Source organism: Grus americana, chromosome 4 (assembly GCF_028858705.1).
Source record: "Grus americana isolate bGruAme1 chromosome 4, bGruAme1.mat, whole genome shotgun sequence".
NCBI lineage: Eukaryota > Metazoa > Chordata > Aves > Gruiformes > Gruidae > Grus > Grus americana.
Window position 1 is genome coordinate 65,888,605 of NC_072855.1, and position 22,167 is coordinate 65,910,771.

The 22,167-nt window shown below is 37.0% G+C and overlaps 1 protein-coding gene across 8 annotated transcripts in view; it reads right to left on the reverse strand.

Moving 5' to 3' along the window:
• Nucleotides 1–22,167, reverse strand: part of DCLK2 (doublecortin like kinase 2) — an 87,575-nt gene that overhangs the window by 38,304 nt on the left and 27,104 nt on the right. For all 8 annotated transcript variants that reach the window (XR_008577022.1, XR_008577021.1, XM_054824906.1 and 5 more), the window contains exon 3: nt 848–950. Coding sequence is in view for 6 of the 8 variants with exons in the window: in XM_054824906.1 (XP_054680881.1) it covers nt 848–950 (103 nt within the window). In the remaining 2 variants the exon portion in view is untranslated. The remainder of the gene's footprint in view (nt 1–847; nt 951–22,167) is intronic.

The window sequence follows — 22,167 nt, forward strand, 5'->3', positions numbered from 1 at the left end:
TTCAAGGTCAGGCTGGACAGGGCTCTGAGCAACCTGATCTAGTTGAAGATGTCCCTGCTCATTGCAAGGGGGTTCGACTAGATGACCTTTAATGGTCCCTTCCAACCCAAACTATTCTATGATTCTAAGAACATGGAGAAAAACCCCAACATATATGTGATTTGATATTCCAAGTCAATTCTATAAATCCCTGGTAGAGAAGAAAGCTTTTTTCTTGAATTTACATGACAAATTTTCTCTTTACAGAAAAATAATTTTTGTAAACAAGTTAAATTCATGATCTGTCAGTTGCAGACAGCCTGGGTGCAAAGTCCCAGTTTGTCTCACCTCCTTCCCCACCCAACACCACTTACAAGCTCACAATATAAACAGGCTCAACACTTGCTCTATAGCAGACAAGACTGAAATGTGTGATCTGTCTAGCAGGACATTTCAAGACCTAAAATGAGTGTTGTTATATATATGATTTTTCAAAAATTTCATGAAGGCAGTAATATGGAAATTATCTTATAGTCAGATATATCAAAAGTGAATGTTTTTAACACATTTTAGATGCATTAGATCCATAACTAAACGTTTCAAAATTCAATGCTGTTTTTCATGTAACTTTAGGGACAAGGTCTGTTTTCCAAGAAAATAGATCAGGTTTGTTAGTGCATTTTAACAGACTTCAGAATACAGATGATGGTTTGGAAAAACTTTTTAATCCATAGAAAAATATATTCCCATGTATATTTTCCTAAATCACACAACTCTTGAAGATTGAACCGGGAGAAGGGGAGGGGGAAGGGGCAAGAGTTCTCAATGAAGTTGACTATTTCAGTGAATTTAGGATGTACAGCCTTACCACTGTGATCCAACACGAAGTCATCCTGAGCATACCGGTATTTCTCAGGCCCACATGCAATGAAGACATCATCATCTCCAAAGAAGTCTTGCAAGCATGTCACCTTGACAGCAAAATATACAAAACAAAATAAACAAATGCAGCACTTTCAAATACTAAATCTTCAGTTAGTTGGCAATGATTAATAAGTTTGTGTTTTCCTCTTCACAGTGATACCATAATGCTCTTTTATAATGGCAGAAACACTTCAGTTCTCAAGTACTTCAGCTTTCCCAGTAGCACAGGAAACCTCAGGGTGAAGAATGTAAAATATGACTGCCCCTCACCTCCAAAAATACCTTCTCTTACATTTAATGCCTGTATTTTTGCCTATAACTACACATATATGCTGATGACTTTGACAAAATCAGCTATGAATACTACTCAAATATCAAAGCTTCTTGTATTCTTACATTAGTTGCTTATGGGAAATTCTGTCAAGTTAAAATGATTGTATCTACAAATTTATTTTTTTATGTTCCAAAGCATTTAATTTCCATGTTTTAATATACTGTTAAAAAATAAATTAATTCCCCCCTTTATTAAAAGGCATTTCATATTCAAGGAAAAAAAAAGAAATATAGTCCCTTCCATGCCCTTTGCAGCTCTCTTTGTTCTTAATTGTCCCAGTAATGATGTTACAATGTATTTCAAAAGGATGAGGATATCAGAAAGAAAAATGTTTTAGACATTCTTTAAAAACATAAAATCAAAGACCTTGATCACGCCTCCAAAGTCTTTAAAAATCAGCTTGTGAAGCCATGTCTGCTTTAAAAAAATTAAAACAAAAAATGCCACAACAAGAAATCCCACCAAACTCATTCTAACCCCCTTAAGAGGAAAAAAAAAAGTGTTTGTAGATAGTAAGCTATTTTTTAAATGTAAATGGATTAAAATTTTACTGTATAATTGCTTCCCTATTCTTTTTAACATTGCATACCCAAAAGAGATTTGGGAATAAAAGCTATGTAGAACCTAAGAAAGTTAGAACCATTTGGTAAAACCATGTAATTAAAGAGGTAAAACAAGACAACTGCTTTTAGGGAAAATACTTTTTTCCTTCCCAGATACCTGTCAATACCATTTGCATATTTTACCCACTGTGATAATAGTAAACATTGGCAGAACTACAGGAAGGGGTCTCTACTGCCTGCAGTATTCTGAGAAACACTCAGAATATCAATGACCCTCAGCTCTCTGCAAGAACACCCACACAGGGCATTCACCAGCAACGCAGTTGTCATGGCAGCTAACCCAGGAATAACGGTGCCCTTACAGCGAGATCCTCACGACAGTGCCACACGCAGTATCCAGCATTTGGGTCACTGTGTTACGCAGCCAAAATCCTTTTATGGTTATCTTACCATTGCAATGGCAATCTGCTCTCACTGATGAGAGACGTTTTCAGCTGTACTTGAAACAGCTGCTTCTAGTTAACCGAAGAGGCAGTAATAACTGGATTCAAAAGGCCGTACAAATTTAAGAGAAGTTTTGCTAACATGGGATTTATTCTTCTCTTCTTAATAACTCTCTCTACTAATAAGAGGACTCATTATCATTTCCACAGACTTCAGGAGTCCAGCAACCAACCCAAACCCACCACTACAGGAAAAGCCGTGAGAAAGCTTTCAGAACACTCATCCCAGCAGCACTGCTGGACGTGGGCAGAGATGCTCTGCAAGGCACAGATTCACACCCAAAGCCCCCAAAACTGGGTGCCGTTTCCACAAGCTCTGCCTACCCATCGCTGCTCTACTCATGCCCCCAGTGCCCTTGCAGTCCTGTTTTGCGCAGGTTAGAGTTAAATGTTGTGGTGTAGCAGAGCCTAAAATTAATCTTTCTGTTCTGATTCAAAGCCCCCCCTCACCCCTTAATCCATCCAGTCTAACATCCGAGCTGAGAGTAACAAAGGAGAGAATGACAGGTCTAGTCAGACTCTGGGAAATACACAGGAACATAACTGCATGCAGCAATATCCTGTTGCTGTCTGCAGAGTAATTCTACAAAGGGTGGGTCAGATCTGTGCACTAAAGGTGACAGGAGTACCCTTAGAAAAGCACCTTAAAAATCTTTTCTAAATGGCTGTTGGGGAGGGGAATAAAGAACTTTAAGAAAGGTATTAATTTCCAGTGGTGCTTTCCCACATGTTCATGTATATACAGTTTCCCCAGACAAGATTACACAGGAGTAATCGTGAATACCAGTGATCAGATAAACTACTAGAGGTGGAGTAACGGCACCTCCACCCTGGAGCTCAGGCTAACGCCAGCCTCTCAGTCTGCTTGCGCACTGTGTACCTGACCTGGGTGACTTACACCTGCCACTCACAGACGAAGACAGACTTTAGCTTACTGTAAAATATACTAAAATTCAATTATAACTGGAAGCCAGGTAAATACAAGTATGAGAAAGATTTACATAGATGCTCATTATATTCCAGCAGTGAATACTGGAAGACCTCGTTCTCCCTACAAATAGTCCGGACTGGCTAAACAAAATATACAAAAGAAAAAAAATACTGAAAAAGCATATTCTACAAGGAATAAAGATCTGCTAGAACTTACCAATCCCAAATAACCACACATTATGAGGTAAGGGAAGTATTTTTAAAACCAAGTTCAGGAAAATCTTCTGTTTTCCTAAAAGTACAATCTAATGGTTATTTTTCTAGGCCTTTATTTTAATAAAGTCAAAGGAGCAGCTCCCAAGGTGCAAACAGATGCTAAAATAAAGAGTCTTCCTTTCCTACAGAATTAAAATTAATGTAATTTTTGCTCACTTAGTGTGCAAAAAACTATTAAGGGAAAGATAAAATGAATAAATTATTTGCATGGGATTTTGAATGCTGCAGGTCCACTGTGGTCTAACTTGCAAATCACATAATTCTGCTCCAAAAAATATCTATACTTCAATCATATACAAAGGACTCAATCAGTTTAGAAATTTAAAAACAAAAAAAAATTTGAACACTCTTTTTTTTTTTTTTAGTTTTATTGGCAGTAGAACTTGTGCATATGAATAGCACGTCAGTCATTCCAGTAACTTAGGGATCAAAATTTCATTTGTCAAACTAGTATATGACAAATGCTGCTTCTCTTTTCACTAAGCATCTGTATTCTCTTACCTATTCTTTATTTTGGTGCTAAAAGAACTGTTCAGTCCTTCAAAATATTTCCTAAAATGCCTTTCAGCCGAAGACGATATTAGCAAAACTGCATGTAAGCGTACTACAGCAAATAGTCAAATACGTAGTCATTCATTCAAGTAACAACTCTCTTGCTAGTCCTGATGCTGTGAGCTTCCATGCATGAAGTTGACAATATGAAAAGCTTTAGACAACTTGAAGAGGTTAAGCAACAAAATGAGATCTGATTTTCATTAGTGTTGAGACCTTTTTTTAAATTACAGTCATTCGTTCATTTTTGAGATTCATATCCGGCCACTTCCTAGTTTACATCCACAAAAGCTCTATACAAGTACTTAGAATGCCTACTTTCCAATGATGGCCTTGCAGTAAAGCTCAATCAGAATGTCTCTCTTCTGTCCGTGGCTTTAATTACCAAAGGTAATGCACTTTTTTTAAAAGAACAAGATGAACGTGATTTGTTTCTCCACAGGAAAAAAAAATTGTTCTATTTTAAATCTGATGTTTTTAATGGAGGGCATATGCAGAGCTGCAAAAGGAAGATCTTTAGGGTTTATCATTATAGCCGACACTACAAAGGGTTAAACCAAAGGAGCTTCATACTGCCTTGAATTCGCCCCCCCACACACACATAGAAAGGTGAAATATATTTTGAAAAACTGCTTTAGGAACACTTTAGAAAAATGTTATCTTGTTAACTCTGGATGTTTCAATTAACATGTTTAAAATGTGTTAAACCCTATTTATTTCTAAATAGAACATCCTTTTCCTAGCCAAACATTGCTTATGTTCTGCTGGTAACTTCACTGCCTTCCCCGTATTTAGAACAAAAAGTGACTTATTGACGCTCCTCTGACAATTCAGACTGCTACCAGGTTGTCTTGTTGCATTGCTTTTGTTCAAAATATGTCACTATACACAGCAGAGTAGTGCATATTTGGATAGGACTGGACTGGACTTGTACTCAGTCCTTTAAAAATACTTCTAATGGCTTAGAATTACAAGCAGGAATACAAGGGAAGAGGGAAAAGCAAAAATGTTGTGCAAGAAGTCTCAGAATAAATATAACTGGAAGTCAACATCACATTTTCTTTTTTAGTAGGGTCACCCACAGCATTATTGTGTGTCTGTTTCAACAGAATCGCTTCACTTGCATTCTCACCATAGCTTTCTAAGACTATGAGTAAATGACTCTGGGCATCACTCCTTCCTGATGGGCTCAAAATGGCTGTGCTCACCGTTAGACTAAAGACGGAGGACAACATAATTCAAGCGGCAGCATCACAAGAATTAATTGTAATTGGCTTCAACTGCAAGAAACCCAAACAAGTATGCAAGAGGTTCAATGATCCAATGATTCAAAACTTTAATTGCTTGTTACAAAAAAAAAGCAGTCTTTTCTCACAAAAAAATCTACCCTCGCCAATTGAGGAAATCTTGGGACACTGAATGGATGAAGCTTTTTGAAAAACACAAAGACCTTTCTAACAGGGGTACACATTACTATATAGGCATTATGTTACAGAAGTGGTATGACCAACAGTAGTTTGCAAGACCATTAATAGTAAAAGCACTTCAAAATCACACAGCTGGAAGCACAAAAATGTGGTTTACAAGAAGAAAAAAAGTAAACACAAACTCACAGGAATGGGCAAAAATGCAAGTCAGTATGTGAAAACAGGGTGTTGAAAGGGAAGGGAAAGAAACACACACACCTATCTGAAAAACCAATTTCCCGATCCTCTGCTGTCTACTAGTGCAGTGTTTTAATATCATTTACACCCATCATATTTACCTTTTAAAATAGGTTTATATTTCTGTGCTGGTTTTGGCTGGGATAGAGTTAATTTTCTTCATAGTAGCTAGTACAGGGCTACATTTTGGATTTGTGTTGGAAACAGTGTTGATAATACAGAGGTGTTTTCATTACTGCTGAGCAGAGCTTACACAGAGCCAAGGCCTTTTCTGCCTCTCACACCACCCCACCAGGGACTGGGCTGGGGGTGCACAAGGAGTTGGGAGGGGACACAGCCGGGACAGCTGACCCCAACTGACCAAAGGGATATTCCATACCATATGATGTCATGCTCAGCATATAAAGCTGGGGGAAGAAGAAGGAGGGGGGAGGACATTCGGAGTGATGGTGTTTGTCTTCCCAAGTAACCGTTACGTGTAACGGAGCCCTGCTTTCCTGGGGTTGGCTGAACCCCTGCCTGCCCATGGGAAGTGGTGAATGAATTCCTTGTCTTGCTTTGCTTGTGTGCGTGGCTTTTGCTTTATCTATTAAACTGTCTTTATCTCAACCTACAAGTCTTCTCACTTTTACTCTTCGATTCTTTCCCTCATCCTGCTCTGGGGGCAGCGAGCAAGCAGCTGTGTGGTGCTTAGTTGCCAGCTGGGGTTAAACCACAACAATATTTCTGACAAATATTTATAACCAAAGAAGGTTGCTCTTTCCAAAGAAATACTTCTTCAGTCAAATCAAGCTACTGGACAAGAATATACAAATTGTGATCCATACAGAAATCCCTTTCCCTTACCATCATGCAGGCTTAGAAATGTCCTTTACACCAAGCCCTACTGCCATCTCTGAATCTTACAAGCAGAAGAAACATTCCCACCAGAAGAAACATGAATAATGTTGGATCTTTTATAGACAGAGTTTAACAGGTATTTAATTGTTGTCCTTTATGATGACGTTACATTTAAAAAATTTGACTGATATAAACGAACCTTTATCCACAAGATATTTCTCCTCCAACCTCCAGAGGAAAAAAAAAACAACCCTAAAATAAATTTGAGACACTAACACCATGGAGGTTTTATAAACACCTGAAAAATTACTAACGAATTCAATTTCTCTCAAATCTTTCACACTAAAGAGAGTTTTGTAACCATATATCAACACCCTCCAGCCAGGAGGAGCCACTGTATTCCAGCTCTATAAATATGCTTATACTAAATGTAGAAGGAAAAGCTGTAAAGACAAATGGTTTGGCTCCATTTAGTATGGCTGATTCAATTTAAGTAAGCAGCAACAGGACTGTACAGTTTAAGAACCACACCCTGCATCTGGGGAAAGCTTCTCTGGATGACAAATTCTCTACATCAGCTGAAAATGGAACTAAAACATCAAAACTGGAAAAGATATGCAAGATTATTTGTTTTAATAATGGAAGAAATATTTATATCTACTGACTTCAAGAAAACAGGATATGGTGTAAATATTTAAAAAAGGAAGCACATAACAGGAGGCAAAAGGATAAGTAGGAAAAATGGCATGCACAGTAACAGCTGGATTTGTGTACGTGTTTTCAGCTCAGCAGTAGTGACAGGCATTCGAGACTGAAATTATTAAAGAAATGCAGTGGGGTTTTTTCATGAATTGCTGAAAAAAAAGTAAATAATTTGTTAAATATCAGCATGACAAATCTAGATACAACCTCCCTGCTACCACGTTCTGTGTGAGGAGTCTCCTCATTTCTGCTGGGAAATGCTATTCCTCTTTGACCGGGACAGATCACAGCTATGCTGTCCTGATGGTTTTGCCCCTTGCATCAACCTTTATTTCTAAGTAAGCAAAAGTCAAATATTTGTCTATTTTGCTAGTCAGGTCAGATTTGTAATCATAATTTCTGTTTCCCCTTTTTCAAATAAATTTAGCACTACCACTTCAACTTCACCACCATACAGTCTCATAAAAATTCTTGCAGTGTTTTTGAGGCTATCAAGCTTACAGTTTAAGGGTTTATGCATGTCCTAAAGTGCAAAAAACAAGGAAAGCACTCCTGCAGAAACAGGTCAGTTGTCTGTTTTCTATTTCAGTTCCATCACCCACAGGGGCAGACTTATCTTTCAAAAGGAAGAGTTTCCTCTGGGCAGCCTCAGGAACTCAAAAAGGAAGGTGAAAAGGGCATTCCAACCCTTTCCTACTGAGTACTGTGACTTTAACACAGATTTTCTTACCTTGGAACTTCCCCTTGGTCTCTGCACTTTCACAGAAAAGCTTGACCAAGGGAAAAGGAATGTATGTGTTTAACCAATACCCTTAACTACTAAGCCATCAATATCCTTCACGACTGAAACCAAGACCGGCAGAAAAGAGGTTCACTAGTAGCTTCAGGGCAGCTGTTTGCCTGGTTATACTGAGTCACATTTCCTGACATGTCTTCAGCAAACAGCAAGAGACTAGCCAGATGGGTAGCTAGAATATGCCCAGGAAGTAGAAAAACAGACAAAAGTCAAACCAGTGAGAGTCTGACATGCCCTTTAAAAAAAAAACCACCACCCAACAACCATAATTGCCAGTATTCTTTTTTTAATCAACAATCTTTTCATTTAGTAGAAATGACAAAGTGTCAAATGCAACTATGCTGAGTGATTTGGAAGCAGGCAAAATAGAAACTGTTCAAGAGTCAGGCAAGTATGGAAGCCCACACTGTACACAAGAACAGCAACAGAAACTACTGCTATATCAGATACATAGTAAACCTGGAAAATCAGGTCAAGTGATAAGATTCCTGCTAGTATAGAGAAGCAGCACTTGACACTTGCAAAAACTTCTGTTCCTCACCAGCTTACGTTTTCTGTGACAGCCCTACTACAGAATCTCTCTGGGAATTCCCAAATTAAAGTTACACAACACCAAAAGAAGGGTAAGCAAGCTACTAACCACTGATGCAATGCCTGAACAAGCTCAAACACTACCAAGACTGGGCACATCTGCCCGAAACAGCTATAGGGTAGGCTGCGGAGTCCTAAAAGCTTGAGGACATATGAACTTGACAGACTCTAGACACCTTTGTTACTGGCTGTAGCTATGAGTACTATGCAATGCATCATAGTAACGTCCCCAACAGCCAACTTCCATAAGGTCATTAGCAGACCAGGACAAAAAAAAAAAAAAAATAATAAAAAAAAAAATCTCCTTTGTTCTCTAAAAATAATTGGAATTAGGTGAAATACCTCTTAATTTCTGAGACTCAAATGCACAATTATTTTGTCCACAACTAAAATGTGAAATACAGTAACAGAGATCAGATCGTGCAGAAAGAATGCAAAAGTATCGACTGTGTTACAAAATTAAAAAATTCATTACCTGATCTTCTGTTATATGACTCTGCATCTTGACCAGCAAATTTACTTCAGATTTTAAAGACTGTGATTTTCCTTTATATTAATCTCCTGTATTACTAGACAAACTAAAGAAACTTTTTAGAAGTGGGGGTGTTTGTTTGTTTGTTTATAATTTACGCAGAGGACCTAAGACCTTTCTAACAGTTGCAGTTAATCTATTTGTGAACACGTGTTGATGGTCTTTCTTCTCTATAGCTAATTCAAGTAGTTCACCTCTTTTTTGATGTCATCTAAAGTCCCTTTTTAACCCACACAGTTGGTTAGCTTTGGGCTTGAGAGCAGTTCTGCTACAGTCAATGGAATTATTCACATTCATGAAGCTATGCACAACCACAGCTTGTGAAGGGTTTGAGGGCCTCCCCAGCCCTGCTGGACACTGCAGTAAAACTATACAATAAATCTGATTTCTAGGTCAGAACTTCCACAAGACATCGTCTCATTTACCATTTGAGGTTTGGCATCTGGCACCCCTTTGTCTTTTCCTTCAAGTTTATCAAATTCAGTAAACAGTGAGAGAAAAACTAAGTTTTCTGGGTTTAAAAATTTGTAAATGTTGAATTTGCCTGCCTTGGATAAAGGCAGCTTGTTAACCTACTTAGGAAAAAAAGAAAAGAAAAAAAAAAGAATATTAAAACAAAGACCTTAATGAGAATAATTCTTCTAGGCCAGCTTCCTAAATGACTATTTAATCAATGGCTGTGTCACATTATTACAGTCATCATTAGAAAATGAACCTCCTTTCACTGATACTCCGTGATGAGGAACAGCAGTGAAAAAGGAGACAAACCCTTCTGACTCACAGGGAATCTAAAGAGTAAGAGAGAAAACAGAAATGTTAAATCTTTGCCTGCTGCCTTGTAAACAGAAAAGGTCTGGCAGTAAGCCCAGGAAACGCCTAATACAGTATGACAATGCAGAAAGACTGCATAAACAGACCGGTCAGGTCACTACAACTCATGCAGCCATACAGCTTTTGGGAACAGAGGACAGAATAGAGCACATATCACATTTTAGTTTTATTTCAATTTTAAACAGATTTTTGCATGTATTTTCTAACATCTCAAAGTTTAATTCAGAAAATGAACACATGTGGACATGGAAGATTGCATGGGTGCGATTCAAACCGATCGTCCTCACTGCAATGGAAAGGACGGTAAGAAAAATAAGCTGTAGAAATATGCACAAGTTACAGTGAGTTCCTATGCATATCTATTTCTTAAAGCCTTCCAGTACTCTAGGACTTTCTGGCAAGGTCCATTCATCGGTTTTTCCTAAGGGCAAAACTGATTTCTTTCTGCAAAATCACATTTCAAGCATTGCCTTGATTATGTGCAGCTATTTAGGTATCGGATAATTACAGTTGAAAAGGACTATAATTCTGGAAATTTTGAATCACACTGTACAACTCCTCTGTCTATCTCTAACACAAAACACGCCGGAACAATCCTTCCCACAGTATTATCCACAACTTCAACAAGAGTCAATATTTTCAGTGTATTAAACATCATGCTTCTCAATCTCAAGAGTTACACAAAGAAACAACAGCCTTACTAAACATGGAATAAGTGGAAATTGGAAACATATAATTAAATGCAGCTCATGATATGACCATAATCCAGTTTGGCTGAAGAGAAAAAAAAACAACAGTATTTTCAGTTAGAAGACAAGGATTATGTCTTTGCCCATAGATGCATTAATCCCAGCAGCTGAAAAGTCAGCATAACAGATTCTTTCCTTAAGTGGCATAACTGGGAAGCCTAATACAGAACCAAAAATAGCACCTGACTTCACACAGCTAACCTTCCATCTTACCACTGAGTAGCTAGTCTAAAAATAAGAGCTACTTGTATTATGAAAGAACATTAAAAGAAAAAGTGTACGTATAAGGACAGACAGCTGGCTCATCCAATTCAGTAAAATCTTATGGATTTAATGACACCCTGTTCCACAACACAAATGCAGTTAAAATATAAGCCATACCATTTTTTTTTTCCTAAAATTACCCCTTTTGAACTATTATAGAAATCAGTGCCCTTAGCTAATCACCCTACATGAAAAACATGGCATTCACATACTACGGAGAACTTAAAGTGAAATCATATGGCCCAATATTCAATGTACTTTCATTTCTCTAATTCTTTAGATCAGAAGAGTTGCTGTAGCATGCTGCAATAATCTACTGCAATCCGAGGTTTCCACTGTTTGTGGGCAGACACTATTTCCTGGAAAGGCTACAGAAGCAGCAGTTCTTTAAAGGAGAACTATTTTTCCATAGACAAATAAGAAATTAAAACTTAGTGTTTGTGGCCAGTGCAGAAAGAATAAAAGGTAGAAATCTGGAAACGTCCTTTGAGGGAGGGTACAAATAAATTTTCATGAATCTTTAAACTTTAAATGGAAGTTTTAGTTTTACACTGGAACAGATTGCCCAGAGAGGTTGTAGATGCCCCATTCCCGGAAACTATTCAAGGTCAGGTTGGACAGGGCTCTGAGCAACCTGATCTAGTTGAAGATGTCCCTGCTCATTGCAGCAGGGTTGGACTAGATGACCTTTAAAGGTCCCTTCCAAACCAAAACATTCTGTGATTCTATCATTTTCCTATGGCTTGAAATGTTCATGCAGTAGCTGCTAAAGTCAGGTTTCTGCTCAAATTCTATTAAAAAAAAATCAAATTAAGTAACTTTAAGATTCAAAATATTAGTTGAAATGCATGACACTGCAATTTAATGTTGTTACATAGAGAGATAAAAATATACTGTTTTCTGAGTTCCTGTGTCAGGGTTTCAATTTTGTACTCAAAGCCGTTTCTCACAACACTGCAATAGGAGGGGAAAAAGTTTAGGTACCCTATAAATTCAGGTGTCTCCTCTCAGTTCTGTCCCCTTCATATATACCACTTGATATAACAAGAAGACTTGGTAAAATCCACTGAGCTCCTTAAAATATATGTGAACTAGTCTGTAAGTCATCTAACATTTTTAACCCTTAAGTTACTTATTTAATCAGCATTCTATCTGTTTCAGTACAACAACAACTGCACTTCCAACTAACCTTGCAATTCTATTTTAATAATATTAGCTTATAGGTTTTGCAATGCTAATTGCTTGCCATGCATTCAAACAGCACACAGACCTTTCAAAGGCATTTGACTCTTGAAGTATCCTCCTCACTTAATTGCCAGCTGGAAATATGGAAAAAAATTAAGCTTATGGATGCTCTCTATTCACCATTTCAAACAATGACATTTCACAGATGAAATATCAGAAATTCAGTGTAAAAATAGTACCTATATATACTATGAAGGTATTTGGACCTCAGCAGATTAGCTTCCATGCTTACTCTGTTTTGCCTGTCATGAGCTACTGAGGTCTGTTCAACTTGTATACAACATCTGGAACAGTTATGCTGGGCTAGGGGCATCAAGTAAAATCAATGAGGATATAACGTATCAATCGAAAGATTAGATGCTCAGAAATGTGAGAAAAACTGCAGTAATACAGGAAACAGAACCTGTACTTTGTCACTGGCTTTCAGAGATCCAATTCAATTCCATTAGCTCCCAACTTCGACCAACGTTATTTCTAAGTCTGCTGCTGCTGCTTCTGAACTGCTTTACTAAGCAGATAAACAGATGTAAAACACATTTGAAGATGTAGACACATCTTTGATTTCATGTTCAGACAACAAATGGATTGTGAAGACAGTGGAAAAGTAACATTTTTAGGCACTGACAAAAGAACAGATGTATCAATATTGTTATACCAGAAGTCCTGCCAGAAAAAAAAGGTGTGTCCATCAGTTTCTGCTTGGAAATAAAACCCAACAAAATCTCATGCACATATCTTCCTTCATGACCGAAAATGTCAGTTCTTCCTTTGAACAAACATCTACAAGTTTCAGAAAAAATGCAAAATGGATAGTCCCCTAGAAGCACAGAATACAACCAACCCTGCCCCCCCAAACTTTCCAGACCACATAACAGTACAGAGAAGAAGTGTTAAGCCCCATTTCTCAGTCACTTTTGTGGCATCTGCTGTAAGGCTTGGGTGAAGTGTTTTAGATATCCTATTTTAAAATCACACTGTATCACACTTTTATTGCTATACTGCTATTAGCAGCCTGGAACTTGACTTTGGTGAGTTAGGCAGGGGATTTAGGTGACTCAGTACTATTTTTGAATTAATGGCTGTTGGGGTTTTTTTGGAGTTTGTTGTTTGGTTTTTTTTAGTTAACTTTTGAGTAAATTAGAAGGTGAAAAAGATGCATAGAGGGTCACAATTCAGCAATAAACTGCTAAATACTAAAAAACCCTAAAGCAGTCTGGATGACTGTTTCTGCTGAGCCAGAACATCAGAGATGCTGCTGAACATCGGAAGTATCTGGTAAAATTATCTTGTTTTGTGGACCTCTGTATCAATTATATGATAGGTGCTTTTCAAATGCATGAGAAATATTATCCTGTTTTGAATTAATTCAGAATTCATTACTGGTATCTGGAAATAAATTTTCAGAAAGCAGGAACAATACATTATAGATTGTTACTGAAGATCCACTTCCAAACCACTGATTTTTTTTTTTTTTTGAAGAAACTTTAAAAATACATTCCAGACCTCTTCCTATAAGATACTGAACTGTGAACTGTAAAACGGAGCAAACACAATGTTCAAACCATAACATCAACCACAGTGAAACTCAACACTGAAGGCCAGTCGCTGAAGGCTCTGCTAACCTCAGAAAACAATGCTGGCACTTTAAAAGAATTTTTTGCTTTCATCCACTTATATTTGGCAATACTTGAATCAGTACTTTCTTCCAAACTCCTACCGCTCATTGAAGAGCAAATAAAAAACATATTTATTCCTGTAATACAAACCCCTTCTGACTTCAGAATTATGTAAATGTGACTTTAGAATTGCATAAACCTAATTCACATAATGGAAGGCTCAATGCAAAATTTAGATTTGTATAATCTTGAGATTTTGGCTGACCAAATATTTTCAGTGGTTTGGCTTAATCTATTTTTCCAAAATTTTACTCGAGATAACTGCTGCTAAACTGTCTCCCAAGTTGTGTTTTTCCCATAATAGTCAGACTTCACTAAATACATTATTTTATAAGAGGGCTGTTTTTTCAAATAACCCTTTTTCCTCTATATAAAAACTACTTAGAAGCATTAATACATTACTGAAAGCCATTTAAATACAATGAGAAATGTGAACTGGGATACATCTGTTAATATCAAGTTGTTGGTGGATTTTGGGGTTTTTTTGGGGTTGTTTTTTTTTTTTAAATCAGCAGTTCATCAAACAGTTCATCATACTTTGTGTTCATGATGCTTAAGACCTCATATATCAGACCTCATTCTTGTCACTGCATTGATCACACTTTTTTTTTCACATACAGAAAACCAGTAAATGCAGCAGTAGAATCCCTTCACATTCCTAATCATATTGTGTACAAAGCCAGGCAGTCTGGAAATCGCTAATTACCTATTTCTCATTAAATAAACAAACACACAAACAACAAGCAAAACCCAGTCTGCTTCAAACTAAAACTAAAACCAGGCTATGGAACTGTAAGCTAGAGTTATATATGGAGATTATATCATTTATTTCTCAATAATCACATAACAGCAACAGCAGTTATGAGATAGTTTTGTGCCTGCTAGTGCCACTGTGTAATATAAATAATACTGCTTCAAAACATTACTTAAACTGCAAATATAGATAAAAATGTAAACTATGTTACAGTTTACAACAAAACTGGGAACAGATGAGGGTTCCCAGCTGTAATACATACGCAGGTAGTGACATGGAGATCACCTCCAACGATACAGAGGATGCTCCCTGTGTGCCTGATCCTAAGCTAGTCTGGGGCAGCTAAGAATAGCAAATGCAGCCCCAACAGGTGAATCGCCATGTTATTCTGCACAAAACTGGAAGCTACTGTAGCTGCAACACCTCTCTGGCATCTCTCATGATGTTGCCATCTCAGCTCCCAACAAGTGGAATCAATCAAGGTCCAGCTCAGTCTGGCTGAAGCTAACCTGCAGAGTTGATGCCTTTGTTCTATGCTCCATATTCCAGCTTAAAGAAATGGTATCAAGATGTTCAATCTGACTTAAAATGTACCTATTGTTGCAGCTGATGGCAATACCTGTGCAAATAATTTGGGTATCCTTGTATTACAGGGGTTTTTTTAATTACCATTATCAGGATTAATTTGCAAAACAGAAAACACTTCCAAACTTCCTCCTTCTCCTTTTCCTAAAAACTAAAGTAATGTCCTCACCGAGAATAAGCAGACATACAATCATGGTGCAAAGAGATGAAAAGTATATTTACAACAAGTTTTTAATTTATTCTGTGATAACATAAAAACAATGTTGAGGTTGGAGATGATTGTACCTGCATCTGCATACGAGTTCAAAACTTGACTGCTAATATGGACTCCATTTCATGCAGACAAATCCAGGGTAGCTTTAATCTAGCCATATTCAATACTAACAGTAGCAACGCTCCAGCCTAAAACTTTGCAAGAGGCAAAGTTTGGCATCCTGAGTACCAATACCAGCAGCTGAGGCCTGGGCTGCTGCCAGTTCACTGCCATTTGCATCAGAGCCAACTTAAAGCCATGCTGCAATTGCACCTACTCACTGTCAAGACATCCTTCTGGAACTGAAATGTATTATAAACTCACCCAGTTAGTTGTCTGACTCTGAACAAGCACATTAAAAAACCCCTAATATTTCTCACTTGACTAATATTTTATAGGTACCTTGTGTCAGAAACACCTGATTTTTTTTGTCATTCTCTTACTCCTTATACCACAAGAATCTTATACTCTCCAAGTATATGTTTCCTCAGGCATGGTTTCTGACATTCTCCAAATGTTTCCTCAGGCATGATTTCTGACATTCTCTTCAAATGCTGAAATATCACCACAGTCTAGAGATAATACAGACCATAAAAGGGTAAAGCAGGCACTTAAACAAAAATGTGTCAGGATATTATCACTGAATCTCACGTACCAGTTATACTAACAGATTCACTTTACACTTCCCGCTCTTGCAGTTCCTCCCATTGAGAGAATTTCTGCCCATACTGGAGTCCTGGTTAGAATTTCAACCACTCCTACACTTGTTTACAGCAGTATTAGCCTTAATCCATTTAGTCACTACTGCTAAAGCAGGAGTATAGTTCTGGTGACTACTCCTTCATTATGAGGTTATTGGTGTCCTTATTTCTACTCTCAAGGTCTAAGGCTTTTGCAGATATTCCCCAGTGCTTAAAGAGCTTCCTAAGCAGCTTCTGGGAACATATGTTGTTTTTACTAGCTCTGGGTAGAGTTTCACTATGTGTGCCAAGACGACCTCTGTGGGACTCTGTCAGTGATCAACTGATTTAGTGTTCAAAATTAGAACCCAAGCCCATCTACTTTTGGCAGATTCACTGCAAGAGTCTTAATTCTTATCTGGATTCAGCATATGCAATCATAGTTACTTGATTTTACTTACCCTGACATTTTCTCTACTGGCACATTAAAACGGACTGGCAGTACAGTGCACTCTGTACAGTGCATTAAAATGGGCTGGCAGATACCTGTCTGACTTGCAAAGCCTTCCCCAAACCAGCAGCCCTCTTAGAAACCGCCTTAAAGAAAATGCCTAGAGATATGATTTGTATTGATACAAACATTAACATTAGTCTTTAACTCAGTGGAACATCTGAGGGATAAGAGGCAACACAGCTCCCAAAATAAGAGCATAATGCTAAAAGATTTTGTAGAAAGCACATACTGGATCAGTGGATTCTCCCCCCCCCCCCCCCCCGAGCCTCCCCAGAAATACTTCTAGTAGAGATGCAGATCCCCAAGAAGGGAATTTAAAATTACTAGCTATTACTTTACTATTCCTAATTAGCTTTTAAAACCCATCTGTTTTCTATGAACACCATGTTGAAACTGCTGCTCAGAATACCGTGTGGAAAAGTTAACTGCAACTCCAGGAATTCATGGTTCACACTGCGTCTACTAAGTATTCCATAGATGTTTCCCTGACAGGCTTTTCTTTTGTGGAAAGGGGACTATAGCAATATGTTTTGTTATAAAACTCTTTGTTTACTTGTCTAAAAAAAATCATTTGAAATTTGTACAAATATTTACATTTGATACATGGCAGTTACATACTGAGGCCTTTAAAGGAGTGAGAACTATTAATAAACACGGAGGAACTCAGCCATCCTGAAATCTGTTTACATGCAAGGATTGAACACAGCTCTCTGCAGAGCTGTACTGAAGTCTAAAACTTATTTTTATTATTCCTTTATTGCATTTAAGACCCAGATCAAACAAAACACAACAGCTCAGAGCCTGCAAGTGAGCAATGGTAAGATTCTCTGGACTTGTGCTGATTTTTCTCAACTCAGCATCTATCAGTACGGATATTCCTGAAAGTCTATCTGGAGAACACTCTAAAAGATACAGTATGAAGTGCCTGCAGTACAAGAGCCAAGTTCAGTGAAAGTTTTTAGTCCTCCTGGGAAGATTCTTCTCTCGGATTTGGTTGACTTATTTGTAACACTTCGGATAACTCTAAAACCAGTAGGCTTAAAAAAAACCCCAAACACTTAAAAAATTCACAGCAGAAGTGCAATCTCCCCCTACACACAGTTTCTTTTACTATGCTTCATGTTTAATTAAGTACTGTCAACCCAAATTGAAGTTTACACACAGACCCCAGAAATGTTCAAGTATTGCCCTGTGCATCAGCCGGTTACTACTGCGAGAAGTATACTCAGGGAAGTAAAAAGTAGTGAGACTCAGCAAGAATAGAAAGTAGCAAAATTTAGTAATATAAGTTATGAAAATAACACTTTTTTAAAAACGTACATGTTTCATCTCCCTCCAAGCTTATATTAGAGATGGGAACAGCAAAATTTTTAAACGTTTTTATAAAGAGATGAGGTATTTTATGGCTTTTTAGCAAGTATAGAAGTCAGAAAAGTAAATCATATTAATTTTAATGCCTCATAGGCTATATGCAAATGTATCTACCCTCAGCCTCTAACTGTGCCACCTTCTTGGTCATGCACTTTTGAAGTTATTCAAGTCAATTGTCAACTCAGAGATTTCACAGTAAACATTGACTTTCTCTGTCTAAATTTGCAAATTTCACAGACGCTTTTGCTTTTGAAATAAAGTCTTTTAAAATAAAGGCTTTTAATTTGATCTACTTCAGTCAAGTAGACTGAAGTAAAAGCCATGCTTATTGCCTGTCATTGTAAACTCCTTATATCCGAGGCAAATGAATGCAGAAATCCTCTATGTGGATTTATTGTCTGCCAATATGAAGTGGCAGATGCTGCATCAGCTTTAAAAGAACGTCACCTGACAGGTTTAGAAAAAGAACACCACAAAAGCGCATTTCATTTACTTCATAATGGCCCCTCCAATCTCCACTTCACAATTCTGGGAAACAATTACTCATTCTTTATTAACATTAAGCTTGTGACAAATGCAGCCAAAGGAAAGTAAAACTTTAGCCCACTGAATTGAGTTCCATTAAAAAAACAGTCTTCATTTGACAGAATTCCTAAAATAATAATAATAATTAAAAAAAATTCTTCATTTGACCAAATTCCCCTCCTGCATAGTGAGATATTTACCTGAGTATTCTGAAGTTTCAGTATTTCATCAATTAAAAAACAAGAAGTATTTTTCATCAAGTTGCAAGATTACCTATTCTTTCAGCACAGTGTTTTAAATAACTTTTATTACATCCATAGCCAAAAATTCATAGTGGTCTTCTGACAAATTTGCCATTAAAAGATTTTATAATTACTCAATACTGTGTTATAACAACAATAAAAAAAACAAACACACACCAAAAATACCCCTATTGATATCACTACGTTACAACGTCCATTTTTTACTAAAATCCATTCCACACTGGAGGAAAGATTGTAAGAGAGGGAGGAGAAAAATCAAGTGACATCAAGTCATTTTCCTATTATTTATAAAAAGCCCATACTATCATTCTGAATAAGGTCATGACGTTCTATTATAATATAGAGAGTCAGCATTTATGGTTACATTGATGCAATTTTAGAATTACTAAAATGTTACCTGTCTTTTAGTAGAAACTGTACATTATCACCAGGAACCAAAGCACATTCCCTAAGTAAACCATTTACACCAAATATACAAAAAATATTAAAAGCTGTGGACACTCCCAACCCTTTCAAATTAGAAACATGGCAAAGAGAGTGAGCGTGTAAGCAGGTAAGTTTATCCCTCAACTTGTACATTCAACTTTGTACAACTAACACCTTGCCCAAAGATGCATTCATTTTTCTACCTTCCCTGGCACACACTAACATTACTGATGGTATAAAAAAAAATTTTAAAAGGCAAAACAAGCATGCCATATTTAGACTGAAATCACTTGAGTGATTTCCAAGGCTACGTCAATAAGAATAGAAGCAAAACAAGCAAAACAAATGTAAATCAAATGCCATCAGAGAGGTGATGGAGAAGGGTCACAGTGAGTTAAAGGCAGACATCAAGTTTCTGCTAAAGTGATAGAGAACAAATAATTTCCAAACAGCAATTTTATAATCACAGTTTTACAAATGAATAGCTTGTCAAGTGCTACATACTTCAAGCATATCTATGCACTAGTGAAAACATGCAGGGGGTTTGGAAAATTAATTTTTCAGAACTCAGATTTTTGCCCTGAGAATTTAATTTTTAAAATAGTTGGAAATGTGTTAATGAGTTTGGAGATTTTAACTATAACCTAATATATCAAAGAACTGTCAGCCAGATTTAAGCATTAAAGAATCTAGTCTAGTACAATATTAAAAGTGAACAATCTGTTTAAACTATACTTTCTATTAAATGAAAAAAAAAGATTAGATTTGCTGTTGTTTTGAGGATACAAATTCAGAAAACAATTTTATTTACATATTTTACAAAATAGACAAACTCAAGCATATATGTGGTAAAGAATGCTACTGCTAAAAGTCACTTTTCTCACTGAAACCTTGTAATACACTATTAGAATAAGAGTTTCCTTCTAAATACTCCATTTCACAGAAAACCTGCACTTTCTACTATAGCAAATGACAATTAAAAGAGAACTTTTATAGAATAAGACAAAATTATAATTTGTTCCCTGCCAACTGAGGACAGTTTACAGATAAGTCACTCTCACAAACATTCAGGTGTCATACACACAGTATCTAGCCCTTAGCTAAAAATAAAATTTTTCAAGTATGCCAGTCAGACTGAAAATGACTCACAGTAAGAGGGAGGATGAATCATCTAAAACATTTTGAGATTAATTATATATGGATATACAAAATTCTGAGAAAAAAATAAGGTCACAAAGAACTCTAACTTCACTCTCATCCCTAACACAGTCAATTTACACAAGAGGTATTAATATTTATTTCTCATGTCACACATGACAAGGCTTTTCTAGTTCAGTCCCAAGTCAGATTTGAACTTCACATAACCCTTTTTTTCCACCATACAAAAAAGGAAGTGTTGTAATTCTTACTTAGCGTACCAGTGTACTAACAAGGATTTATAGTTGGGTCTACATGTGAAAATATTGGATCCTAGCTTTCCTCCTCTGTCCTTTCCCAATATTTACAGCAACAAAGCATTTTCATTCAGAGCAATGAGAATTTCAGCTATATGTCCTGTTGCCAGGATCTGTATCAATTCCCACTGGCTTTGAAAAGAAGGAGGAAAGACAGAGTTTACAATTTTGGAAAAGAAATTTGGGAAAAGGAAAAGATTCCATTTAAAAGATAGATCCACTTCTAACTATCAGGCAAACAAGCCAGAAGTCATATTTTTCCTCTAATGCACATGTGATTTCAATAGAATTTCATCAATAAACTCTGCTACAGATGAAGGGAAAAAAACCCCAAAAGACAAACCACACTAAATGATTTGGAAGTCATTTCAGATATATGCTGCAAACTCGAGAGCAGTGAAACACTGGGGAGTTATATTTAGCAGAAATATCCAAGGCCCTATTCTCACAGTTTATCTGTTGTCCAGAAAACATACCTCAACGTGTATTGAGCATTTGTGTCCAGACACTCGAGAACAGCCAGAGCACGTATGCATCTCATTTTCCTGCGTGTTGCTTACCAGTGGACACTTTTTTATTATAATTTATCTTTTGTAACTAGAAGAGTAAGTAGAAAATGGTTTATAAGTGACAGCAACATTCTCCATAGGATAGTGCCCTCGACTATCCTGTTTCCTCTCTTAATGGACGGTTTTTATAAACAAACGCTGCCCTCCATTCCCTACCATCAAGCGAAGATCCTGGTGACAGGGTTAACGCAATGAAAGCTGCTTTTATTATTTAAGAATCCTTATTTAAGCAAGATGCATATACTGAAGTTTTCAATTTCAGATAAGCATTTAGGCACTACCAGGCTTGCATCTACCTCCCAACAAAAGAAGGTCTAGGATGTGACACAAGGATCTTCCCCACTATGTGAGCAGGAAGTAGAAATCTTGGAAGCCTGACTATTAATCAGAGTCCCTCTTCATTCTGGAAGCCTGCTGGGTTCTGAGCTGATGAAAATCCCTGCACAGTTTTTTGCCACTAATATGTGAACAGTGGAGTAGTTTTGCACACCTTGACTTCGCAATACTTCTACAAGGAATGCATTAGACTAAGGATGATTAAGGAGAACTAGAGCAAAGAAAGAAGTGTAGCTGGATGTCACTGTTCTCTCTCCAGTCAGAGGTAGCTCTGTAAAAGTCCAAATAGCTGTGAGGCTATCCTTTATTTCTGTACTAGAGTATAGGAGTAAAAAAATGAAAAACCCCTCACCCTAACAGTTCAGATGTCCAACACAATTTCAAAACATTTTTTCCCCCTCACACAGAGATACAACTGAACGTTGAGTTTATAAAGTAGATCACTGTTCTACTTGTTCTCACTAGAAAACTACACTCATTAAATTA